The sequence below is a fragment of the Muntiacus reevesi genome, chromosome 3 (genome assembly GCF_963930625.1).
Source record: "Muntiacus reevesi chromosome 3, mMunRee1.1, whole genome shotgun sequence".
Taxonomy (NCBI): domain Eukaryota; kingdom Metazoa; phylum Chordata; class Mammalia; order Artiodactyla; family Cervidae; genus Muntiacus; species Muntiacus reevesi.
The window spans coordinates 149,384,353-149,396,171 of NC_089251.1; the positions used below are offsets into that span (position 1 = coordinate 149,384,353).

Sequence of the window (11,819 nt, forward strand, 5' to 3'; positions counted from 1 at the left end):
CATCCACATAAAATGCTACAGATTAAACTACAAATCAAATTCTAATTTAAATCCAAGGGACTACTCCAATATTTTGTCACATTATTATTTTGTTGCCATCAAATATTAGCTGAAATACACAATACATTGGCCAAGACTTAAGAGAATGTTGTCACTGTAGAACTTGACCATTCAGTTCTAATTGTTTTTATTGTATATTGTAATCTATTAATTACAATAAATTCTGTCTATCATAACCTTCATAGTAACTAGGATACAGAGATGAACTGGGATGCAAAGATAAATGTGCATGCATACATACTAAGTTGCTTCAGTCATGTCCAATTCTTTGCAACCCTATGGACTGTAGCCTGCCAGGCTCCTCTGTTCATGGGATACTCCAGGCAAGAATACTGGAGTGGATTGTCATGCCCTCCCCCAGGGGATCTTTACGACCCAGGGATCAAATCCTAATCTCTTATGTCTCCTGTATTGGCTGCTGCTACTGCTAAGTCGCTTCAGTCGTGTCTGACTCTGTGTGACCCCATAGACAGCAGCCCACCAGGCTCCCCCGTTCCTGGGATTCTCCAGGCAAGAACACTGGAGTGGGTTGCCATTTCCTTCTCCAATGCATGAAAGTGAAAAGTGAAAGTGAAATCGCTCAGTCGTGTCCGACGCTTAGCGACCCCACGGACTGCAGCCCACCAGGCTCCTCCGTCCATGGGGTTTTCCAGGCGAGAGCACTAAAGTGGGGTGCCAATGCCCTCTCCAATGCATGAAAGTGAAAAGTGAAAGTGAAGTCGCTCAGTCTTGTCAGACGCTTAGCGACCCCACCGACTGCAGCCCACCAGGTCCTCCGTCCATGGGGTTTTCCAGGCGAGAGCACTGGAGTGGGGTGCCAGTGCCTCCTCCGCCTGTATTGGCAGACAGATTCTATGCCATTAGTGCCACCTGGGAAGCCCCACAAAGATAAATAAGATTTGAAAAAGTTACAAATATATCTTTTTTTACATTATTAGAAAACATTAAATATGAGATTATGTAGAACTGACAGGTTCCATTGTAATAAGTTTACTAATTTATTATTACCTTAGATTGGAAGTGCAATCAAATTATTCTCTCCATCTAGTAACCAACGGTTCATTTACAAGTGGTGAGATCCCAGTGGAAAACTCAGAAAGGAATTCTACTCCTGCTCCTTAGTCATTTTAAGCTGGATAATTTTTTTAATGTACAATCTTATACAGGTCTCAATTTAGATATTGATCCTGAAAATGGAATTATGTTTAACATTCACCATTATTAAAACTGAAGAGTCACTGAGGGAGCAGGGAAGCCTGCTGTAATTCTTTCTTTGAATTACTCCCCAGCCTACTGCCTGACCAGTTGCTCCAACATTACCTAGAAGCATCAATGGAGCGTTTGTTCTGTGGTACCAAAGGTAAAATCAGCTGTCCCCAATGTCTTCTCATAATAGTCTGTGGTGCCTAAGGTGTTATTTGGAAATAAATGTTCAATTGACATTTTACTGTACAAAATTTAATTACTTGTTTTCTCTACTGTAAAGGGGGAAAGGCTGAGAAAACAATTCTTCAGTCTTAATTGCAATGTATGTTTAACCTCTCAATGGCTATGCAATTAACTTCTACTTGTTAAACCTTAATACATTTTTCAAGAAAGTAAAAAATTCTTATAAATTCTGATAATAGTAGGAAGCACTAATCAACAGGTACTTCTAAAAATCTCTCATCAAAACAATACAAGGTTCTTTATCTAAATTTTATTCTGAATTCTCTTGAGAGATGCTGTAAGGAATCACATCAGAAAGGCACCCCTATGAGAAACAACCACTTCTAAGGTGAAACGTGACCATGTTTCTATGGCAATTTCAGGAAAACTAATACTCTAACTGCAGCTACTGGCATAACAAAACAAATCCAAGCAAGAAGTCCAATGCCACTTACAAATCGTACTCCAGGAGGGGCATCCACAATGGAAACCACCAGGACCCACTCACGGCACCCAGTAAGGCTGGGGGCTCCACTGTATAACCAGGTCATTTATCCAACATTTACCCGTAAGTTGATTTTTTAGAACTTTTAACATATTTCTACAGACAAAAAAGTCTATAAATGCTGATTAACTCCCATGCCAAGTTACAGAAGCCTATTTAACTTATAACGTGTCTAAAATTTTTGAGTTATTTCTCAATCACACATCACTCCCTTCATAACTGTCCCTATAAAAAAAATATTTTCAGGCCTCCCACACAAGATCCCTTATTTCATTACTCCTCTAGAGTAATACATACTCCTATGCCCCATATAGCATGGGCTTCCCTGATAGTTCAGTTGGTAAAGAATCCGCATGCGATGCAGGAGACTCTGGTTCAATTCCTGGGTCAGGAAGATCCACTGGAGAAGAGATAGGCTACCCACTCCAGTTTGTTGGGCTTCCCTTTGTGGCTCAGCTGGTAAAGAATCTGCCTGCAATGCGGGAGACCTGGGTTTGATCCCTGGGTTGGGAAGATCCCCTGCAGAAGCGAACAGCTACCCACCCCAGTATTCTGGCCTGGAGAATTCCATGGATGGTATAGTCCATGGGGTCGCAAAGAGTCTGACATAACTGAACAACTTTCACTTTCACTTCTACTATTCCCCATAATGAGTCTAAGAGAGAACACAATCCTTGACAAACTCAACTGTTGCGTGAGAAGGGGAGAAGTGGGTCAGGCATAAAAGAACAGGTGTGACCTTCATATATTGACAACAAGTAGAACATCTGCCAAGCTTCTCTGCCTTTCAAACTACAGTGAAAGCCTAACAAAATGACCAAAGACAAGAGCATCTGCAATCTCTTTCTGACTGAACTGAACTGAAAGTTGCTCAGTCGTATCCAACTCCTTGCAACCCCATGGACTGTCCATGGAATTCTCTAGGCCAGAATACTGGAGTGGGTAGCCTTTCCCTTCTCCAGAGGATCTTCCCAACCCAGGGATTGAACCCAGGTCTCCTGCATTGCAGGCGGACTCTTTACTAGCTGAGCCACAAAGGAAGCTTTCTAGAGTCATCCATTTCAAGTTTTTCTGATTTGGAGAGGTGAAGCAGAGAAACAAGAGTTTACCCACAAACCTTGGAGCCCAAGAATCTGCCACTTTCTTAGATGTTCACGTTACTTCTAACCTAAAATGTGTTCACAGATCGTGGCTCTCTCTGCATCTGAAAATCAGCATAAAACCACAAGTTTTCAGACATGGGTATGAATCCTGACTCCACATTGTATCAGGAGTTCTCCATGCCTCCCTTCTCTACTTCAGAGTTTGCTGTGAGGATTAAGTGATTATAATGTATGAAAGCGCCTAGTTTAGCACCTGATTCACATCCCGTGCTCCTCTGAAGATAGCCATAATTTTGATATGGGTCAGCAGGTACCCAAGGAGCACCTTTGAGGCTGTAGCTCAGAAACCCCCTACATCAGCCCCACAATCACAATGAACATGACAGAATAAGACCGGCCATGATATAAGAGACATGAGCAACATGGAAGTCACTACTTTAGCTGCTTCAATGAACATCTCAGCACCTTATTTCCAACTTCTGTCTTCAACCCACACACTTATGCCCGTGGGATCCAAGTGATAATTTCTTCTCAAGAGTTCACACTGAAGCAGAAGCAAAAGGAAATGGAAAAAAGTAGGACTCTTCAATACATTACATATAATGGAAGATAAATCATTTGCTTTTTTTTTTTTGCCTTGGCTTTGCAGTCTGTGAGATCTTAGTTCCCTGACCAGAGATCCAATACAAGCCCCCTGAATTGGAAATGTGGAGTCTTCACCACTGGACCTCACCAGGGTCGAGTCTCTCACCAGGGAAGTCTCTCAACTATTGAGAGACTTATTTTAAAAGTCTTGCTTTAAAAATATGCTATTTTTAAAACAGGTATGTACCTCAATTTCCATCATCTACTCGGTGGCCAGAAGTTTGTTCAGATTTTTTGTTACAGCTTATGGACAAACCCAAATGAACTTTTTGGCGAACCCAATAGTATAGGAAACAAGCTGCACTACTTTCTATTTCCCAAATTTTCTGTTATAGAGTAATAGTGATAAATTACAATCTAGAATGCTAAATATTTTAAATAAATAAATTTTATATCAAATACCAGATAGTTAATTGGTCTAATTTCTTAGGTAGAAGTATATTTGAAAGTACAACAGTACCTAATTACTAGATATTCTCAACCCTGCAAGTAACTATACTTGTCATTTTAAACCACAAGTCATAAAGAAGCAATTAAGATGGAGTTTATGTAATATTGTGGTATACAACAATACACTTACCAAAAAACATGCAACATTTATCAATGTCAATGCTGTAAAAAAAATTACACAGAAAAACACAGAGGAAAATGGACAGGTTAAAGAGAACATAGTTTAACTCTCACATTAAATTTTTCAAAACTTAGGACTGGGCATTTAAGGGAAGAAATATAATTACAGTAGAAATATTTTCAAAAAATGTGTAAAAATAAATGTTATTGTTTTCATCAGCTCAGAGGGAAATTGTTTTCTCAACTAAACACATGTTTTCACAAATTAGGGAGGGCAAATTTACTGAAAACATTCCTTCTATTAATATACAAGACAGTCTGTTTTCTGGCATGATAGAGGAATGCAGTATTCTGATTTATCTAATATTCAAGTTTACAGAGAATTAGCAGTCAAATTAGAATAGAAACAATACCCTAAACTGAGCTGAAAAGAATTTGATATTTGATGATTCACAATCTTTCAGTGGCTCAGAGTTATGACCATGAATATCAATTATCACTGTACTAAGGCTATCCGGAACAGCATTTAATAGTTTGATTAATATAAAATGTACTAAAGCCTTTCTTTTTGTGTATGTTTCAATGCCAAATAAAAATAACTCTTGGAAAAACAACAAAGAAAGCAATCTTTTCTCAATAGAGAAGCATGTACTATTTACTTCTTATGATCTAGACCTTTTTTAGAAACTCTCATTTTTATTGCGCTAAAGTGAACAAACCATGGAGTGACAGATTCTGAGATGTCCTTGATGGCAGAGGAGGAGTGAAACAGAACCCATCACCTGTCCCTTTCCCCACTGGAAGATAAGGAGGCCTCTGGGAATAGACTCCAAGGACCAATGACCTATAGGTTATCTTTGAAGATTAACAGATGCATCACAATGACCTCAGACACCTCTCCAGACATCAAAATGTCTGGCGTAGTCTGACTCTAGTCAAATTTTATTACATAAATCAGCAGCACTGGTAGTTCACCACAGATATATACAGATACATATGTTTATATATGGAATATTTCTGGACTGGTACACAAGAACATGTTAACAGCTATTGGGGTGGACTTTGCAAATGGGAATGGGGAGTGGTTGGGAGTCTTTCCTTCAAACTCCTTTGCAACATTTGTTCTTATCATATGCATATATTAATAATTTTTCAACAAAAGTTAACTGATAAGAAGAATTCACTTCATCTCCTGGTATCTTTAATTTTAAATGGCAGTTATTAAATGTTTATTTTACTATTAAATAGGGAAAAGATTAAGTTGCTACTCTGTTGCCTCCTTCCTTTTTTGTCACAAAAAGAAATTTCAAACCTAAACAGGCACCATTACTCAGCAAGGACCCTTCCAAGAATATCAACCAGCACATACTAAAATTTTAAACTTACCAATTTAGCAGCAAGAATCTGTATACTCCTTACACTCTGTTACTTTCATTTCTTTTACAACAAAAAAAGCCCAGTGCTTTTTATGATGGTATATTTTAAACTATCTTGTGGCTATTGTTTTCACACAACACATGTAGTGTCTACATCTCAGGCTCCAAAATGTATACTGTCTACAAGTGGGCTTTTTTAAGTTTCAAAATAACATGCTTTCTGACTTATAGGTTAAAGGGGTTGGGGACAGGGATCGTTTCCTTTTTCTCCAAATTCATACCCAGAAGAGAACACTCCTCTTGACACAATCTAAAAGTCACAAAATAACAGAAACAACTACAAGTCATTTGCAACTACCACCCAGCCTTCTTTTAATATAGAAATCTCCCTGTTTGGCTCTAAACGTCCATGTGTCAGTACTGGGGAAAAGCCTAGACCATACTTGGAGCTAGCTGGACGGACTGTGGGAACAGTCTAGCCACACTGGCACTAGGAGTTCCAATTTAGAGCTGGAGAAAGAGACACGTCTGTGTGATGTACACACAACTTCACCTGAACAAGGGTTTTGAAGGTATTAACACAAGCACACTGAATAGAAGTATGGATAGTTCCAAGTCCATCCTTTTCATCTTTGGCTTATTTTTATATGGAAGTAGTTTCATCCTGACTGTTCTTCCAAGATCAATTTTGATGTCATGTCCTCAAGATTATGTACTCACCCATTTATGCTAAAAGGCCCTCTTCCAAAGCCTATGGAAAGGTTCTGAATTCCAGGAGACCTTATACTGATGTCATGAACCCAAGATGAAATCTCAAACAGGAAGCAAGCCCCAAGTGGAAGGAAGACAGAAAGCGACAAGAGGAGGGATGAGGCTAGCCAAGCGGATAGACAGAAACCCTGACTGGTAGTTGAGGGGTCGGGAAGCGTCCTCCTGGATGCGGTGGTAACCGCGAGGGCCCGGGGTGATGCTTGGTGGATTTACTGCTTTCCGGCTACGGTTACGCGCTCTGCACAACTCTAGACTCCACCTTCGCTCTCTACTTTGCTTACTTTGCCGCAGGGTCCACTGAAAACAGCCTGCCTACGAGGAAGGTTCACGCTTCATGAGATCTCAAGATAGTTTGAGCCTCGAAGATTCGTATGCTTTGTTTTTGGGTTTTTTTCCACTTGAGGGTAAACTGTGCGGGGAAAGCTAACTTTTTGTTGGAGAGCAGTGCACAACCTTCCCGCAGGTCTGCATTTATACTGAGTTCTGCCTTCTTCCTTATATCAATGGTTTAGAGAAACTTTCAGGGGGAAATGAAGGAAAGCATCCATCAAAACGCAAAGACGCAGAATGGAACTTTTCCTCTGCGGTGAGAAAAAAAAAAGTCACTTCTGTTTCTCACAGCCAAGAGCTCAGTCTGGGAACCTCCGGACAAGGAAGGAAGGTTTGGTAATGAAGGACACTGGAGAAAACAATGCTAAGCCTGCGATGCCTCCGGACACCGTACATCCTGCCCCAGCCCCCCGACCCACCCACCGCCCACCCCCAGCCGAGCTCCCCCGGCCGCGCGGCCTCGCTTACCTTGATGATGCTGCTGCGCCGAGGGGTCGCCCGCGCAGCCTCCAGGAGGGCGGCCTCGCTGTCCGCTGGGGGCCCCGCAGCTCCGGGCAGCGCGACCCCACTGCGACGGTCCCTCCACCGGCCCCCAGGGGCCGCCGCCACGCAGTCCCCGGAGATGGCATCCGGGCCCACTCGGGGGTCGTCTTCGCTCCCCGCCGCTTCAGGCGGCGCTGAACCCTCCCTGCTGGCTGCGCCCTCGGCCATGGCCGAGCGCGGTTCGGGCTCCCCGCGGGTAGGCGGCACGCCCGGCAGCGGGGTGCAGCCGCTGGGCACGGGTGCGCTCTTGCACCGGGAGGCGGCCCGGCCAGACTTTGTTTCACCGCCCGATTGCGGCGGTGGCGGCGGCAACTTTCTGGAGAGGAGGCATCGCTCGAGTAGAGACGTCCGCGGGCTTTGCTTCAGGAGGCCGGCAGTCCGCGGGGGAGGACGGCGGAGAAGATGTGAGCAGGAGGGAGGAGAAACGACAAGGAGAGGGAGGTGTCCGAAATGTGATGCACACGCCCGCTCTGCGCCAGACAAAAGGCACCGGGCGCCTGGCCGGGCGGCCGCAGAGGCCAGGACGCGCGCGGCCTGAGAAGGGCTGGAGCCCGGTGACCGCTGCCCGGCGCACCCGCCACCTGCCCGGGGACCGCGGTGCAGCGGCCCCAGGAAGTGCGGCGGCGGCGACCTCCACTCCGCTCTGTTGTGACAGGGAGGGAAGACTTGTTTTGACAGCCCGTGGGGATTGGCAGGCGTCTGGGCCTCTTAGGAGCCTCGCCTCGCCGACGGGGGGTCGGCCCGACCAATCCCCACTGCGGAGGGGTGTGCCCGAGCACGAAGAATGGAATGTGTCCTCTAACTGGAAGCCAGCCCAGCCCGGCTCGTGTACTCGAGTGGGGTGTGAGAGCACGCTCGCGTGTGCGTACATTTTGAGAAGTTTAGATGTTCGACACGACCCTGGAGATGCAGCAAAATCGGGGGGTGGGGTAAAGGGGAGGGGAAAAGAAACCTTCATTTGCAAAGCAATTTAGAAGAAATGGGGTGTTGGGTGTTAATGTCAGTGACTTTGGGGTGACTTCAAACCATAAGGGGTTAACTGCAGACTCTCACCTTTAGAAGTTAAGTCCATGCAGAGATAAACCAGGGTTTACTGGAACCCTGTTGTTGGATACTTTGCTTCAGGTTCCATGTAAAAATCTTCAGTTCACTCTGCACTGTTAATAAATATGACAAGGAAAGGGAATTAGATAAGACAAGGGTAGTAGGAAACAGAAGCAACTAAATCCCTGTAAAGAAAGACTCCTCACAAAGCACATATAGGATTTGTTGTTGTTCAGTCGCTCAAAGGTGTCCAACTCTTTGCGACCCCATGGACTGCCGCACACCAAGCTTCCCTGTCCTTCACCATCTCCCAGAGCTTGCTCAAATTCATGTCCATTGAGTCAGTGATGCCACCCAACCATCTCGTCCTCTGTCGTCCCCATGAACAGCATGAAAAGACATATGGGATGCAAGTCAGCTAAGTGCAAGGTAAGGGATTTAATCTTTATCCTAAAACATTTGATAACGAATGGTTCAACTTCCTCTCTCTAGATAATCCTATGTAAACATATTTTGCTCATTTCCAGCAAGTTAAAAAGCAAGAGATATCCTTGAATGATTCATTAAGGCACAGAAATTAACCACAGAATTCTCAGATAGATGAAAAAAGGATGGTTCTGAGATTCCCTAGTAAGATTTGATATTTTAATTTAAAAGACTTTCTAATATTAGAATCTATGGTAATCTCATTTATAACACTGTTATTTTTAATTATTAATAATTTTATAATTTGCGATGTTACTTTGCCTTTGACCAAGAACAGGAGAAATTCTGCAGCCTTTAGACTCAGAATGTGTTAGAATATCAGAATTTCAGAGATACAAGGAGATGTAGAGATCATCTAGCACAGGCCTTCCCCCCACCCCCCCCAAATGAGAAGAAGGCCCAGAAAGCTTTAATTTCTTGTCTACTAGTTAGCAGGAGCTGAAATTAGAATCTGCCACTTAACTCCTCCAGTAATCTCTTCATTACTTTATCTGGCTCCTCTGGGGCTGCAAGAAGCCAGAACTGGATGAGGCCCTTGGGAGTTTTCAGACTTGACATTTACCAACTTTTAGGGAAGACTGAGAAGGCTTCATTTTACCTTTTCTTTAAATATAAATGCAGCCTACTAATGAATGTACCAGATTAGCGACCTCTGGTTATAGATCAACACCACCCTCTAGTGAGATTCTGAGAACTGCATAATAAAAGCGATGGATTTTTTCTTTTTTTCTCATATGAAAACGACAGGAGAGAAAATTCAATGCTTCCTTTCAGCCGATCTGCTGTTATAATCCATGTTATAACCCATGTATGGATGTGAGAGTTGGACTATAACGAAAGATGAGCGCCGAAGAATTAATGCTTTTGAACTGTGGTGTTGGAGAAGACTCTTGAGAGTCCCTTGGACTGCAAGGAGATCCAACCAGTCCATCCTAAAGGAGATCAGTCCTTAATAGTCATTGGATGGACTGATGCTGAAGCTGAAACTCCAATCCTTTGGCCACCTGATGCGAAGAACTGACTCATTTTAAAAGACTCTGATGCTGGGAAAGATTGAAGGCAGGAGGAGAAGGGCACAACAGAGGATGAGATGGTTGAATGGCATCACTGACTCAATGGATATGAGTTTGAGTAAGCTCCGGGAGTTGGTGATGGACAGGGAAGCCTGCTGTGCTGCAGTCCATGGGGTCACAAAGAGTCAGACACGACTGAGCAACTGAACTGAATTGCCCTTATAATCCACAGACTAAAGGAAGGATGTAAAAGGGCACCCACATTTAAAACGATCATGGTGGTGGTGGTTCAGTCACTAAGCCGTGTCCAACTCTTGTGACCCCATGGACTATAGCCCTCCAGGCTCCTCGATCCATAGGATTTTCCAGGCAAGAACACCAGAGTTGCCATTTCCTTCTCCAGGGGATCTTCCTGACCCAGGAATCGAACCACAGTCTCCTGCACTGCAGGCAGTATTGTTTACTGACTGAGCTACCAGGAAAGCTCATTAAACGACCATACATGTCCTTTGCCTTCATAAGAAATATTGTTACTTGCTGTATTCACAAATATACCCTATTTTAAGCTATCACTGTTTTTCTTTGATATTCAAGTATTATTATGTTTCATTTCAGTCTTCTACAGTTGCTTTCAGAGCTTCATCTTTCTGTGTTTCCCTAATAAAAATTCCATTTTTGGGTTGTCCTGAAAAATGTAAAACTGTGGTTATCTCTGTCTTGTTCTACAATATTAACATATTTACAGGGACTTTCAATGTAAATCATTTGTGTATATGACCTTAATAATATTTTGACATCAAAATTAGTGTCACCTTACTAATTTTTATAGTCAGTGATCTTCAAAAAAATAAACTAGGAAGTATAGCATGCAGTGTACAAAATTTTTCTTGTTTCAACTAGATAATGTCCAGTTATTCTCATCTCTTTTCTCCCTTAACAACATTCTGTCTCACCCTCATGTGAAAGCAAACACACACATACCACACCTCTGAATCTTTGCTCTGAGCATCAGTTCATAGAGACTGTTGTCTATATATTACGCTGTGAGAATACAGTTGGACCTTGATCTAGCAGATTTCACTCTGTGATCCTCTAGCATAAGCTCAGAAGGCTTCTCCTGATGTTCATATTTTCAGTTAAAAACTAAAAAGAACTCTCCATTGAACCTGCTCCTACCCAGGCACAGATTCTACTCTGTGGCCCCACTGGCAAGACTGAGAGAAAGGTTAACCAGATTTGTTTAGGTCAGCAACCATAACCACATCCCTACACCTTCATTAAAAAAAGAAAAACTCTGCAAGTTACTATCACTCACAGCTCCTGACATCCAATCTTTCACCAAGTGATGTGACAATCACTTGATGGGCACATTGGAAGCTGGGTGGGGGTAATGGCGGAAGGGATGTGAATAAGAATCATAAACTGTCAATTCAAACATCACCACCTCAGAGAAGCCTTCTCTAACCACAAATGTCAAGTTTCCCCTTCAACCTCACACACATACTATGTTATGCATATTACTCAGTTTTGTTTTCTCATAGGATTTTATCACTGTAAATAAACAGTCCTGTCCAGGGAATTGTTTCTCTATATAGTCTGTCATGCTGCCCTCCTATCTCTGCCCCACAATACAATCTTCATGTGCATAAAGACCTGTTTTGTTCATTGCTGTATTTCTAGCTCCCAGAACCATGGCTGGTACAGAATAAGTGCTTAGTAAATATTTGTGGACAGAATCTTCACCTTTGCAGTCCTCTGGCTGGATAAAACAACTGCTTCTGATAAAGAAAAATGGCTCTGTCACTAAAAACGTCTTATCATTAAGGATCCTAGAATTCCATTCTAGGGGAAAAATCAGAGCAGATCCAAAGCAAGCATTGGCAAAATTAGAATAAACTGGAGTAACATGAAATCGAGACTTGGACTAAAAAACACCTGATGGGAA

General features: G+C 42.8%; 1 protein-coding gene across 1 annotated transcript in view; it reads right to left on the reverse strand.

Annotated features, from left to right (window-relative positions):
- Positions 1-7,946, reverse strand: part of PLCL1 (phospholipase C like 1 (inactive)) — a 364,330-nt gene extending 356,384 nt beyond the window's left edge. Inside the window, exon 1 of the mRNA XM_065930890.1 lies at positions 7,257-7,946. Within this exon, the coding sequence (XP_065786962.1) occupies positions 7,257-7,499 (243 nt within the window). The 5' untranslated portion in view covers positions 7,500-7,946. The remainder of the gene's footprint in view (positions 1-7,256) is intronic.
- Between the last annotated feature and the right edge of the window lie 3,873 nt (positions 7,947-11,819).